The sequence below is a fragment of the Mesoplodon bidens genome (assembly GCF_964165515.1).
Source record: "Mesoplodon bidens genome assembly, chromosome: 2".
NCBI lineage: Eukaryota > Metazoa > Chordata > Mammalia > Artiodactyla > Ziphiidae > Mesoplodon > Mesoplodon bidens.
This window is the reverse complement of record NC_138177.1, coordinates 142,340,295-142,356,300: the sequence shown is the minus strand read 5'-3', so window position 1 is coordinate 142,356,300 and position 16,006 is coordinate 142,340,295. Positions and strand designations below refer to the sequence as shown.

The following is a 16,006-nucleotide window of genomic DNA, read 5'->3' as shown; positions in this document are numbered from 1 at the left end:
AGAATGTCTCAATGGATGGTTTTTAGTCTACAACCTAGATTTAAAATCAAATTAAAAGTGTTAAGTCATCTAAAATTCTGTGATTAGTATGTTTCATTTTGACAGTAGAGAAACGCTCTTGTTTTTGAAGGCAATAAAATGTGTTGGCTAAGAACACAGGCTATGGAGCCAGGCTGCCTGAGTATTCTAGATCCCCTACTTTGGCCTTAGATTGGTTACTTAATATCTACGTGTCTCTTTCCTTATCTGTAAAGTGGGAATGATAGTACCTACTTCATAGGGTTGAGGATTAAATTAAATTATGTAAATATGCGTAAAATAATGAGAACAAAGCCTGACACAGAGTGAATACGTAAAAGCTATTAGCCACCTCTGATAACACCACCACCACCATTATCATCATTTGGAGATTCCACCTCTCATTACCAGAAATATCATCTGGAAGAATATTTTATACAGTACATGCATTTTTATTTACTTCTTAACCACCTGAAAGAATGACCAGGGAATCGATAGTAATGTTGAAGCTGCCAAGCATGTGATGTAATTTTTTTCTTTTAAGCTTACATTTATGCTCAACGGTATTTTCAGTCATTTTCCTTCATTTCATGAAAGCGCTCTTTTTTTTCTGTCTCTCTCCCCCTGTCGTTTACTAAGAATATTTATATAGAATGTAATAGTACAGTTGAAATGGAAATGAATATTTTGTCAAAATTATGAATTTTTAAACCTAATATTATTTTACAATATTGTTTCCATTTCAGTGCTTTTCTTCTCGTTCTCTGAATCTCGATTATATTTGTAGCAATTTTGGAAGCAGAGAGCTCTTAGGAGCTAATAGGAGCTTTGTTTCATGCAGGAAGTGCTCTGAAAATATAAGCTTTTATTACTCAATATTTATTACCTCACTTTTAGAAGTGCTTGTATCAATTTGAAGTTAGTTTGAGCCATCAAGAAATGTTTGCTCCAAGAAATTCTTGGCTATCTGTAAGTTTAAAAAAAACAAACATATCATTTGTTCCAATGTTATTTTTAACATTTATGAATATTATTTTTCCTTCTATAGGTCAAGGTGGGAAACTGGTTGATAGAGGAGATAATACTTATGGAGGAAAGTGGGTCATAAATCCTAGTGGTGGATTGATTTCAAAGGGACACCCACTTGGAGCTACAGGTAATAATACACACAGATTTTATAATTTTTAAGTCATTTTTGGCATAAGTGTGAATGATTTGGTCATTGATTTGAATGAATGATTATATTCTCTGATTTTGGTAGCCAGTGTTTTAAATGATTATTTAGCCATGGTATCTTCGATTTTTGTTAAGTATAGTATAGTTCAATAATCTTGATTAATTGATGAGAATTTGAATTAGTTGAAACTCTAAATTCAACAACAGGCATTTTAAAAAGTTTGATTATTTTAAAGTTTGTGTACAGCTTAACAAGATGTTTCTAGATCTGCTAGATAAGAATCATTTGAAATAAGCACGTTATTTATATATAGTTGCATATGTGGTTGGTGTTGCATAGAAATTTTTTTCTCTTGAGAGAACTGGACTAAAAGATATAAAATAAGAATTTCACTATGGCTCTACTGCTGACTGGCCATGTGATGCTTTTGATTAATTATCAGTCAGTTAGTCACTTTGAGTTTCCTTAATGGTAAAATGAAATTGTACAAAGTGGTTTCTGAAATAACTTAGGACTAAAATTCTGAGATTTATTTTATGAAGACAGGTGAGTTTTATATTTTTTCATAGTATCTTATATATTAAGCAATATTTTATAAATTATCACAAATTCCAAAATAGAGAAGTTAGAATTTATAGTGTATTTATTACAGCAATTAACTTTGGCCTGTTTCTGTTTATCACTCAAATTAGGTAAGTTTATAATCTAGTAGAGAAAATGGGTATACATAGATAGAGCATAAGAGAGAGATAGGTAGACAGGCACATACAGTTGCAGTATAATGTGCCACCTTGCTATTTGTTTTCTGTCCTGTCTGTTCTTTGGTTCTTTTCTGTCTTTCATAATATCTTTTATTAATGGGTATTTTTTAGTATTTTATTTTCTCTCTTCTATTGAATTATTTCTTTTTCTCTCTCTCTCTTTTTTTTTTTTAGTGTTTGCTCTAGGATTTTCAACATCCATCTTTAATTTACTGTAGTCTACCTTCAAATAATGTCATACAATTTCACTTATAATGTAAGGGATTTTTACAACATATTTCCGTGTATCCCCTCCTATCCTTTGTGCTATTATTGTCATACACATACTTCTAAATATATTATTAACCCCACAATATACTATTATTATTGCTTTAAATAATTTAATGTCTTTAAAAGTAATCTTAAAATGAGGTGAACGAGAGTGATGTTACTGAGAGTGGCAGAATAACCACATCTGAAAATACTCTGTTACAAAATTACCAAAACACTTGCAAAAATTGTCAAGATCAACTTTTTCAGAACTTTGGAAATTAACCAAAGGCTTACAACAATCTGGGGGAGCATTTATTAAAAACAAGTCAACAGCGTTATCTCTGTAAGAACAGCAAGCTTTGTGGCATTTTTTACTTGCTCTGGTAACAGTCCTTTCTCCAGTCTCATGGTAACCTTGAAAACCAACAGCCTGAAATCATGGTGAAAACTAGCATTTTACCCAGCACTGGAGGAGTCAAAATGGAATTGGAGCTCTTTCAAAGCCCCATATTCAGAGACTTGTCATTATTTGACCTGTCTGGAAGTTCCCTGGTAAACCAGTCTCAAAAAGCTTGTCTTCATGTAACCTGACAGAGAACTTGTCCAGTGTAAACAGTATTTTCCTCAGAGTCATTTGTCAAGAACAATCAGCAACAACTGTTTAACAACATAGCTGCCTGAGATGCCGATAACAACTGGAGCAAACAAAAAATTAACCAAAAAAAAAAAAAAAAGCTTAAAAGAAGAAGCTGGTGAATGAAATGTCCATAGAAACTGAGGTGGCCCAAATATTGGATTTGCTAGACAAAGACTCTAAATCAGCTATTTAAGTATGTTGAAAGAAGTAAAAGTATAAAAGTATACTTTCTTTTACTTCTTTATATATAGTAAAGAAGTAAACGAAAGTATAATAATGTTTCACCAAACAGAATATCAATTACTAGATAGAAATTATAGAAAAAAAACAAATTCTGGCATTGAGAAGAAAAGTAACTGAAATGAAGAATTTACTAGAGGGGCTCAATACCCCTCTAGATTTGAACAGGCAGAAGAAAAAAATTGGTGAACTTTAAGATAGGTCGATTGATATTATTCAGTCTGTGAAACAGGAAAAAAAAAAAAGAAGAAAAATGAACAGAGCCTCAGAGACTTGTGGGACATCAGCAAAGTGTAGCAACATATACATACTAATAGTCCCAGAAGGAGAGGAAAGGAAAAAAAGGGGCAGCAAGAATATTTGAAGAAGTGAGGGCTGATAAACTCCTTAAACTTGAAGAAAAAACATGAATATACATATCCAAGAAACTTAACAAGTAGGAATACCTCAAAAAGACCCACACCTAGACACATAATCAAACTACTGGAAGCAAAAGACAAAGAGAATATTGAAAGCAACAACAGAGAAGTGATTCATCATGTACAAAGGATCCCCAATAAGACTTAACCTCTGATTTATCTTCTGTAACCATTAAGGCAGTGTGATGAAAGAAGCTGCCAACCAAGAATTCTGTATTCAGTGAAACTACCTTTAAAAAATGAAGAAGTTGGGCTTCCTTGGTGGTGCAGTGGTTGAGAGTCCGCCTGCCGATGCAGGGGACACGGGTTCGTGCCCCGATCCCGGAAGATCCCACATGCCGCAGAGCAGCTGGGCCCGCGAGCCATGGCCGCGGAGCCTGTGTGTCCGGAGCCTGTGCTCCGCAACGGGAGAGGCCACAGCAGTGAGAGGCCCGCGTACAGCAAAAAAAAAAAAAAAATGAAGAAGTTAAGACATTCCTAGATTAAAAAAATTGAGAGCATTTATCACAGACCTCTCTATAAGAAATAATTTTAGGAACTTCCGGGTAAGATGGCGGAAGAGTAAGATGCGGAGATCACCTTCCTCCCCACGGATACACCAGAAATACAGCTACACGTGGAACAACTCCTACAGAACACCTACTGAACGCTGGCAGAAGACCCCAGACCTCCCAAAAGGCAAGAAACTCCCCACATACCTGGGTAGGGCAAAGCGGAGAGATTCCCGCACAGAGGATCGGTGCCGAGCGGCACTCACCAGCCCGAGAGGCTTGTCTGCTCGCCCGCCGGGGCAGGCGGCGCTGGAAGCTGAGGCTCGGGCTTCGGTCAGAGCGCAGGAAGAGGACTGGGGCTGGCGGCAAGAACTCAGCCTGAAGGGGGCTAATGTGCCACAGCTAGCCGGGAGGGAGTCCGGGAAAACTCTGGAGCTGCCGAAGAGGCAAGAGACTTTTTCTTCCCTCTTGGTTTCCTGGTGCGCGAGGAGAGGGGATTAAGAGCGCTGCTTAAAGGGGCTCCACAGACGGGCGCGAGTCACGACTGAAAGCGCGGAGCCCAGTGACGGGCGTGGGAGGCTGGGGCTGCTGCTGCCGCCGCCAAGAAGCCTGTGTGCAAGCGCAGGTCACTGTCCACACCGCCCTTCCGGGAGCCTGTGCAGCCCGCCACTGCCGGGGTCCCGGGATCCAGGGGCGGCTTCCCTGGGAGAACGCACGGCGCGCCTCGGGCTGGTGCAACGTCACGCCGACCTCTGCCGCTGCAGGCTCGCCCTGCACTCCGTGCCCCTCCCTACCGCCCGGCCTGAGTGAGCCAGAGTCCCCGAAGAGGCTGCTCCTTTAACCCTGTCCTGTCTGAGCGAAGAACAGACGCCCTCCAGCGACCTACACACAGAGGCGGGGCCAAATCCAAAGCTGAGACCCAGGAGCTGTGAGAACAAAGAAGAGAAAGGGAAACCTCTCCCAGCAGCCTCAGAAGCAGCGGATTAAAGCTCCACGATCAACTTGATGTACCCTGCATCTGTGGAATACATGAATAGACAACAAATCATCCCAAATTGAGGAGCCAGGAGTCAGTGCTGTGCCTCTGAGGTGGGAGAGCCAACTTCAGGACACTGGTCCACAAGAGACCTCCCAGCTCCACATAATATCAAACGGCGAAGATCTTCCAGAGATCTCCATCTCAACACCAGCACCCAGCTTCACTCAACGACCAGCAAGCTACAGTGCTGGACACCCTATGCCAAACAACTAGCAAGACAGGAACACAACGCCACCCATTAGCAGAGAGGTGGCCTAAAATCATAAAAAGTCTGCAGACACCCCAAAACACACCACCAGACGTGGACCTGCCCACCAGAAAGACAAGATCCAGCCTCATCCACCAGAACACAGGCACTAGTCCCCTCCAACAGGAAGCCTACACAACCCACTAAACCAACCTTAGCCACTGGGGACAGACACCAAAAACAAAGGGAACTACGAACCTGCAGCCTGCAAAAAGGAGACCTCAAACACAGTAACATAAGCAAAATGAGAAGACAGAAAAACACACAGCAGGAGAAGGAGCAAGATAAAAACCCACCAGACCTAACAAATGAAGAGGAAATAGGCAGTCTACCTGAAAAAGAATTCAGAATAATGATGGTAAAGATGATCCAAGATTCTATTTCTCAGATCCAAAATCTTGGAAATAGAATAGACAAAATGCAAGAAACAGTTAACAAGGACCTAGAAGAACTAAAGATGAATCAAGCATCGATTAAAAACACAATAAATGAAATAAAAAATACTCTAGATGGGATCAATAGCAGAATAACTGAGGCAGAAGAACGGATAAGTGAGGTGGAAGATAAAATAGTGGAAATAACTGCTGCAGAGCAAAATAAAGAAAAAAGAATGAAAAGAACAGAGGACAGTCTCAGAGACCTCTGGGACAACATTAAACGCACGAACATTCGAATTACAGGGGTTCCAGAAGAAGAAGAGAAAAAGAAAGGGACTGAGAAAATATTTGAAGAGATTATAGTTGAAAACTTCCCTAATATGGGAAAGGAAATAGTTAATCAAGTCCAGGAGGCACAGAGAGTCCCATACAGAATAAATCCAAGGAGAAATACGCCAAGACACATATTAATCAAACTGTCAAAAATTAAACACAAAGAAATCATATTAAAAGCAGCAAGGGAAAAACAACAAATAACACACAAGGGAATCCCCATCAGGATAACAGCTGATCTCTCAGCAGAAACTCTACAAGCCAGAAGGGAGTGGCAGGACATAATTAAAGTGATGAAGGAGAAAAACCTGCAACCAAGATGACTCTACCCAGCAAGGATCTCATTCAGATTTGATGGAGAAATTAAAACGTTTACAGACAAGCAAAAGCTGAGAGAATTCAGCACCACCAAACCAGCTTTACAACAAATGCTAAAGGAACTTCTCTAGGCAAGGAACACAACAGAAGGAAAAGACCTACAAAAACGAACCCAAAACAATTAAGAAAATGGGAATAGGAACATACATATTGATAATTACCTTAAATGTAAATGGACTAAATGCTCCCACCAAAAGACACAGATTGGCTGAATGGATACAAAAACAAGACCCATATATATGCTGTCTACAAGAGACCCACTTCAGACCTAGAGACACATACAGACTGAAAGTAAGGGGATGGAAAAAGATATTCCATGCAAATGGAAACCAAAAGAAAGCTGGAATAGCAATTCCCATATCAGACAAAATAGACTTTAAAATAAAGACTACTAGAAGAGACAAAGAAGGACACTACATAATGATCAAGGGATCGATCCAGGAAGAAGATATAACAATTGTAAATATTTATGCACCAAACATAGGAGCACCTCAGTACATAAGGCAAATACTAACAGCCATAAAAGGAGAAATGGACAGTAACACACTCATAGTAGGGGACTTTAACACCCCAGTTTCACCAATGGACAGATCATCCAAAATGAAAATAAATAAGGAAACACAAGCTTTAAATGATACATTAAACAAGATGGACTTAATTGATATTTATAGGACATTCCATCCAAAAACAACAGAATACACATTTTTCTCAAGTGCTCATGGAACATTCTCCAGGATAGATCATATCTTGGGTCACAAATCAAGCCTTGGTAAATTTAAGAAAATTGAAATTGTATCAAGTATCTTTTCCGACCACAATGCTATGAGACTAGATATCAATTACAGGAAAAGAGCTGTAAAAAATACAAACACATGGAGGCTAAACAATACACTACTTAATAACAAAGTGATCAGTGAAGAAATCAAAGAGGAAATTAAAAAATACCTAGAAACAAATGACAATGGAGACACGACGACCCAAAACCTATGGGATGCAGCAAAAGCAGTTCTAAGAGGGAAGTTTATAGCAATACAATCCCACCTTAAGAAACAGGAAACATCTCGAATAAACAACCTAACCTTGCACCTAAAGCAATTAGAGAAAGAAGAAGAAAAACATCCCAAAGTTAGCAGAAGGAAAGAAATCATAAAAATCAGATCAGAAATAAATGAAAAAGAGATGAAGGAAACGATAGCAAAGATCACTAAAACTAAAAGCTGGTTGTTTGAGAAGATAAACAAAATTGATAAACCATTAGCCAGACTCATCAAGAAAAAAAGGGAGAAGACTCAAATCAATAGAATTAGAAATGAAAAAGGAGAAGTAACAACTGACACTGCAGAAATACAAAAGATCGTGAGAGATTACTACAAGCAACTCTATGCCAATAAAATGGACAACCTGGAAGAAATGGACAAATTCTTAGAAATGCACAACCTGCCAAGACTGAATCAGGAAGAAATAGAAAATATGAACAGACCAATCACAAGCACTGAAATTGAAACTGTGATAAAAAATCTTCCAACAAACAAAAGCCCAGGACCAGATGGCTTCACAGGTGAATTCTATCAAGCATTTAGAGAAGAGCTAACACCTATCCTTCTCAAACTCTTCCAGCAGAGGGAGGAACACTCCCAAACTCATTCTACGAGGCCACCATCACCTTGATACCAAAACCAGACAAGGATGTCACAAAGAAAGAAAACTACAGGCCAATATCACTGATGAACATAGATGCAAAAATCCTCAACAAAATACTAGCAAACAGAATCCAACAGCACATTAAAAGGATCATACACCATGATCAAGTGGGGTTTATTCCAGGAATGCAAGGATTCTTCAATATACGCAAATCAATCAACGTGATACACCATATTAACAAATTGAAGGAGAAAAACCATATGATCATCTCAATAGATGCAGAGAAGGCTTTCGACAAAATTCAACACCCATTTATGATAAAAACCCTGCAGAAAGTAGGCATAGAGGGAACCAACCTCAACATAATAAAGGCCATATATGACAAACCCACAGCCAGCATCGTCCTCAATGGTGAAAAACTGAAACCATTTCCACTAAGATCAGGAACAAGACAAGGTTGCCCACTCTCACCACTCTTATTCAACATAGTTTTGGAAGTTTTAGCCACAGCAATCAGAGAAGAAAAGGAAATTAAAGGAATCCAAGTCAGAAAAGAAGAAGTAAAGCTGTCACTGTTTGCAGATGACATGATACTATACATAGAGAATCCTAAAGATGCTACCAGAAAACTACTAGAGCTAATCAATGAATTTGGTAAAGTTGCAGGATACAAAATTAATGCACAGAAATCTCTGGCATTCCTATATACTAATGATGAAAAATCTGAAAGTGAAATCAAGGAAACACTCCCATTTACCATTGCAACAAAAAGAATAAAATATCTAGGAATAAACCTACCTAAGGAGACAAAAGACCTGTATGCAGAAAATTATAAGACACTGATGAAAGAAATTAAAGATGATACAAATAGATGGAGAGATGTACCATGTTCTTGGATTGGAAGAATCAACATTGTGAAAATGACTCTACTACCCAAAGCAATCTACAGATTCAATGCAATCCCTATCAAACTACCACTGGCATTTTTCACAGAACTAGAGCAAAAAATTTCACAATTTGTATGGAAACACAAAAGACCCCGAATAGCCAAAGCAATCTTGAGAACGAAAAAGGGAGCTGGAGGAATCAGGCTCCCTGACTTCAGACTATACTACAAAGCTACAGTAATCAAGACAGTATGGTACTGGCACAAAAACAGAAAGATAGATCAATGGAACAGGATAGGAAGCCCAGAGATAAACCCACGCATATATGGTCACCTTATCTTTGATAAAGGAGGCAGGAATGTTCAGTGGAGAAAGGACAGTCTCTTCAATAAGTGGTGCTGGGAAAACTGGATAGGGACATGTAAAAGTATGAGATTAGATCACTCCCTAACACCATACACAAAAATAAGCTCAAAATGGATTAAAGACCTAAATGTAAGGCCAGACACTATCAAACTCTTAGAGGAAAACATAGGCAGAGCACTCTATGACATAAATCACAGCAAGATCCTTTTTGACCCACCTCCTAGAGAAATGGAAATAAAGACAAAAATAAACACATGGGACCTAATGAAACTTAAAAGCTTTTGCACAGCAAAGGAAACCATAAACAAGACCAAAAGACAACCCTCAGAATGGGAGAAAATATTTGCAAAAGAAGCAACTGACAAAGGATTAATCTCCAAAATTTATAAGCAGCTCATGCAGCTCAATAACAAAAAAACAAACAACCCAATCCAAAAATGGGCAGAAGACCTAAATAGACATTTCTCCACAGAAGATATACAGACTGCCAAGAAACACATGAAAGGATGCTCAACATCTTTACTCATTAGAGAAATGCAAATCAAAACTACAATGAGATATCATCTCACACCAGTCAGAATGGCCATCATCAAAAAATCTAGAAACAATAAATGGTGGAGAGGGTGTGGAAAAAAGGGAACACTCTTGCACTGCTGGTGGGAATGTGAATTGGTACAGCCACTATGGAGAACGGTATGGAGGTTCCTTAAAAAACTACAAATAGAACTACCATATGACCCAGCAATCCCACTACTGGGCATATACCCTGAGAAAACCATAATTCAAAAAGAGACATGTACCAAAATGTTCATTGCAGCTCTATTCACAATAGCCCGGAGCTGGAAACAACCTAAGTGTCCATCATCGGATGAATGGATAAAGAAGATGTGGCACATATATACAATGGAATATTACTCAGCCATAAAAAGAAACGAAACTGAGCTATTTGTAATGAGGTGGATAGACCTAGAGTCTGTCATACAGAGTGAAGTTAGTCAGAAAGAGAAAGACAAATACCGTATGCTAACACATATATACGGAATTTAAAAAAAAAAATGTCATGAAGAACCTAGGGGCAAAACGGGAATGAAGACGCAGACCTACTTGAGAATGGACTTGAGGATATGGGGAGGGGGAAGGGTGGGCTGTGACAAGGCGAAAGAGAGGCATGGACGTGTATACACTACCAAACGTAAGGTAGATAGATAGTGGGAAGCAGCCGCAGAGCACAGGGAGATCAGCTCGGTGCTTTGTGACCGCCTGGAGGGGTGGGATGGGGAGGGTGGGAGGGAGGGAGATGCATGAGGGAAGGGATGTGGGAACAGATGTACATGTATGACTGATTCACTTTGTTATAAAGCAGAAACTAATTTAAAAAATTAATAAATAAACTTTAAAAAAAAATTAAAAAAAATTAAAAAAAAATAATAATTTTAAAGAGAGTCATTCAGACTGAAATGAAAGAGCACTAGACAGTGAAATAGAGAGCACATGAAGAAAGAAGGAGCACTGGTAAATGTAACTACCTTGGTAAATATAAAAGACAATATAAGTGTATTTTTTTTTGTCACATTTTCCCCCCTCCTATCTGATCTAAAATACCACTATAAAGGGCAGTAATCTGAGTTGCTTTATACAATGCATAGCGATATAATTTGTATGACAATAACACAAAGGAGGAAGGAGGGAAGAGAGTTATATAGGAGCAGATTTTTTGTGTATGCTATTGAAATTAAGTCAGTATTGATTTGAACTAGATTGCTATAAATTAAAATGTGAATTGTAATCCCTAGAGCAACCACTAAGAAAATAACTATAAAATACATAGTAAGAGAAATGACAAAGAAGTTAAATGGTGCATTAGAAAATACCTATTTAACACAAAAGAAGGAAATAATGGAGAAATAGAGGGATTAAAAAAGACTAAAGTTCAAGAGAATGAGAAGGGAAGCCACAGACTAGGAGAGAATATTTGCAAAAGACACATCTGCTAAAGAACTATTATCTAAAATATACAAAGAACTCTTTTTTTTTTTTTTTTTTTTTTGCGGTGCGCGGGCCTCTCACTGTTATGGCCTCTCCCGTTGCGGAGCACAGGCTCCGGACGCGCAGGCTCAGCAGCCATGGCTCATGGGCCCAGCCGCTCCGCGGCATGTGGGATCTTCCCAGATTGGAGCATGAACCCGTGTCCCCTGCATCGGCAGGTGGACTCTCAACCACTGCGCCACCAGGGAAGCCCCCAAAGAACTCTTAGAAGTAAATAGTAAGAAAATGAGCAATCTGATTTAAAAATGGGCAAAAGATCCAAACAGACACCTGTCTAAAGAAGATATACAGGGGCTTCCCTGCTGGTGCACTGGCTAAGACTCTGCCTGCCAATGCAGGTGACATGGGTTCGAGCCCTGGTCCTGGAAGATCCCACATGCCATGGAGCAACTAAGCCCATGTGCCACAACTACTGAGCCTGTGCTCTAGAGCCTGCAAGCCACAACTACTGAGGCCCGCGTGCCTAGAGCCTGTGCTCCACAATGAGGGAAGCCACTGCAGTGAGGAGCCCGTGCACCTCAAGGAAGAATAGCCCCTGCTCGCCGCAACTAGAGAAAGCCCGTGCGCGGCAACAAAGACCCAACGCAGCCAAAAATAAATAAATAAAATAAAATATATTAAAAAAAGAAGATATACAAATGGCAAATAAGCATATGAAAAGATCCTCAACATCATATGTCATTAAGGAATTGCAAATTAATACAGCAGTGAGATACTACTACATACCTATTCAAATCTCCAAAATCCAAAACAGCAACAACACCAAATGCTGGAAGATTCTTACAAAACGGAACATCCTCTTACCATAGGATCCAGCAGTTGTACTCCTTTGGCATTTACCCAAATGAGTTGAAAACTTATTTACACAGAAACCTATACGTGGATGTTTATAGCAGCTTTATTCATAATTGCCAAATCTCGGATGCAACCAAAATGTCCTTCGTTAGGGTGAATGGATAAATAAACAGTGGTACATCCAGAAAATGGAATGTTATTCAGCCCTTCCCCAAAATTTAGTCATCAAGTGATGAAAAGGCATGGAGGAACCTTAAATGCATATTGCCAAGTGAAAAAGCCACTCTGAAAAGGTTACGTACTCTATGATTCCAGCTATATGATATCCTAGAAAAGGCAAAACTATGGAGACAGTAAAAAGATCAGCAGTTGGAGAAGGGAGGGTTGACTAGGTAGAGCACAAAGGATTTTTAGGGCAGTGAAACTGTTCTTTATGATGCTTTAATAGTGACTATGTGTCATTTTACATTTGTCAGATGTATACAACACCAAGAGCAAACCCTAATATAAACTATGGACTTTGGGTGATAATCATATGTCAACGTAGGTTCTTCAGTTGTAACAAATGATCCACTCTGGGACAGGATGTTGATAGTGAGGGAAGTTATGCACGTAGTGGGGACAGGGAGAATATGGTAAATCTCTGTACTTTCTGCTAAATCTCGTTATGAACCTCAAACTGCCCTAAAAAGGAAAGTGTAAAAAAAGTTAATCTCTGTTAACATACATTTACGTTAGATGATAGATAATGGAAGACAGGAAAGCAAAAGCAATTTGGTTAATATATACAAATATATTTATGTCAAAGCAAGGAAGATAGTCCTGTTAAATTGTTAAAGTCCTTTTTCTGCTACTTGTCACTATTAAAGTCCTTATTTCTGCAACTTGTAGGTGGTGATAGCTGGTATTTGTAATTTCCTTCTTTCACTACCATTCTATACTGCTTTTGCCCTTAGTAAGGACCTCATTTGTAGTTTCTCATCTGGTGCAATAAACTAAACCTTCATTCCTGAATAGTCTGTGCTGTTAGCAGTCCTGCTTCTTTGGGTTTTTGTAGTAAACTAACTTTTATTACAAGACATGAGAGTATTAAGAGACACCCCATAGTACTTTTGGGTTCCAAGCTAATCCTTTTTGTCCTCATTATATAGTAGTAACCCAATATTCCCATGATAATCAGGTCAGTCACCCCAGTCAATAAATCTCCTTCTTTGCCTATTAGTTCTGTGTCATGAAGAACCCTAAGTGTCCAGGTAGCAGTCTCTGCTTCCAGTTCAGTGTAATCACTGTTTTGTCTAAGACTTCTAAACCAGCAGAGCCCAAAGTTTCAGGAATGGCAAGTAAAATGTTGCTAGTGGATCATTCAGGATAATAGTGAGAGGAACTGCTCCCTTTTCTATCCTTTGATCCTTTTTGTATCCTGGCTATGGAGAAACAGCATCATTGATTCAGAGCATGTTCCACATTTTTTTTTTTTTTTTTTTGCGGTACGCGGGCCTCTCACTGTTGTGGCCTCTCCTGTTGCGGAGCACAGGCTCCGGACGCGCAGGCTCAGCGGCCATGGCTCACGGGCCCAGCCGCTCCGCGGCGTGTGGGATCCTCCCGGACCGGGGCACGAACCTGTGTCCCCTGCATCGGCAGGCGGACTCCCAACCACTGCGCCACCAGGGAAGCCCATGTTACACATTTTGGAGGATATTTTCCCAGCCCTGCAAAGTATTGCTGGCACCATTATTGAGTCTTCAAAAGGCTTTTACATTATTCTATCAGACCAACTGCTTTAGGGTGATAGAATACATGGTAAGCCCAGTGCATGCTATAAGCAGGAGTCTATTCCTGCATTTCATTTATTTAGGCTGTTAAATGAGCTTCTTAATCAGAGAAATATTATGTGGAATACCATGTTGGCAAATCCACCCAGCACAAAGATCAAGTATAAAACCCTAAGGAGTATAAAAATTAGAGGTGTAGATGGAAAAGAGACATTTAAGAATGTTGTGAAGAAATGATCGATTATCCAAGGGAGGAGAATGTTTCAAAAGTTAGAGGTCAGGCCAGAAAAGTTAGATTGATAAAGAGTGAAGAGTGTTGTTTGGATTTGGCTATTATCAAGTCATTGGCAACCTTGAAGCAATTTTAGTGAAATGTTTTGCGTGGAAGCACATGGGAATTTGGAAAGAATTAGAAGTGAGAAAGTAGCAACAGCTGTGCAGATAAACTGTTAGGAGTAGTGGCTGTGACTGGAAAGGGATACGTAGAGGGTGTACCTCAATTGCAGGTATATGTTCCATATGAATGAAGTCATGGCTTTGATCTTAACCTCTTCACTCTTTTCGGCCTAATCATTTTATCTGTAAAATAGGAATAAAATATAGTATCTACCTAATAGGGTTGTGCTGTGGATCAGATGAGTAAATATTTGAGCCCCCGAAACAGAGTAGAAAAACAATAATTGCTAGTATTCTCTTCCCACCATTCCTACGAAAGAAAGCCAGAATGGATCCAGTTAACTGTTGCTAGTAATAAAGCACTTGTTTGTGTCTCAGTATGAAAAATAATTTATAACCATTTCAGGAAAAGAACATTGTTAATTTGTAAAGAAAATAATTTTCCTTCTAGTATGACAGCCTCAAGGCCCCAATTTCACTATGTAAATATTGTGCCCAATACTACACAGACATTATTTTAATACTATGCTCTGCCTTTGGTAAATAGACTAACCCTTTTCCTTTATCCCTCAAAAGAATGAGGTCATACTTCAGTGTTGATTTTGGTGCTAATGGTATGTACAGAAGTCAGGGTGATAATAAATGTTTCTGTGGTATGGTCATTGAAGCCTTAAAGAGTTACAGTTTGCATTTGAGACAGTGATTTAAATTCTCCTTTCAGACAGCTTCCTCACTCTCATATAGGAAACTTCTGTTTTCATCAGGAGATGAATGTGACATTTCAGTTAGTTGTTGTTATTGACAACATAACTTTTTTCTCCTCTGAAAGAACATGTTTTTATTATAATAGACTTGTTGGCCATTCCGAGATATTTTTGTTCTGTCATCCACTAAAACACTCAGAAATAATAATTTGTTGTAACGATATGATTTTTCATATCCACATTCTTTCTCAAAATTGAGGTATAATTTTCATAAAATAAAATGCACAGTTCTAGCAAAAACACAGTTGTTTATAGCAGCATTATTCATAGTAGCCAAAAGGTGGAAACAACCCAGATGTCTGTCATCAACTGATGAATGGATAAACAATATGTGGTATATTCATACAATGGTATATTCTTTGGCCATAAAAGAAATGAAGTAATAATGATACATGGTACAACATAGATGGACCTTGAAAACATTTTGCTAAGTGAAAGAAGGCAGTCACAAAAGACCTCATATTACATGATTCATTTATATGAAATGTCCAAAATAGGCAAATCTGTAGAAACAGAAAGCAGATTAGTAGTGGCCTAGGATTGGGAGAGATAGCTAAAGAGTATGGAATTTCTTTTTGAGGTAATGAATATGTTCTGAAATTGATTGTGGTGATGGTTGCACATATCTCTGGATATACTAAAAACCATTGAATTGTAATCTTTAAATGGACGATTGGTTTAGACAATTGTGTACATCCATGTAACTACCAGCCGAAACAAGACATTAGAACATTTCCATCACCCCAGAAAGTTCCATTGTATCTATTTCCAGTAGATCCCCAACTTCCCTCAGTCACCTCTCTCTAACTCTCCAACCCTGCCCCACAACCAAGCTAAGACTTACTGACTTCTATCATGGTAGATTAGTTTTGCTGATCTTCGAACTTCATATAAATGGTACAATACAGTGTGTATATGTACTCTTTTGTGTCTGGATTCTTTAACTCAGTAGAATGTAAGATTTATCAAA

The 16,006-nt window shown here is 38.8% G+C and overlaps 1 protein-coding gene across 2 annotated transcripts in view; it reads left to right on the top strand.

Annotated features, from left to right (window-relative positions):
* The window catches only part of SCP2 (sterol carrier protein 2), a 163,420-nt gene that overhangs the window by 74,441 nt on the left and 72,973 nt on the right, over positions 1 to 16,006 (top strand). For both annotated transcript variants that reach the window (XM_081223104.1, XM_081223105.1), the window contains exon 11: positions 1,067 to 1,174. In XM_081223104.1, the coding sequence (XP_081079230.1) occupies positions 1,067 to 1,174 (108 nt within the window). The remainder of the gene's footprint in view (positions 1 to 1,066; positions 1,175 to 16,006) is intronic.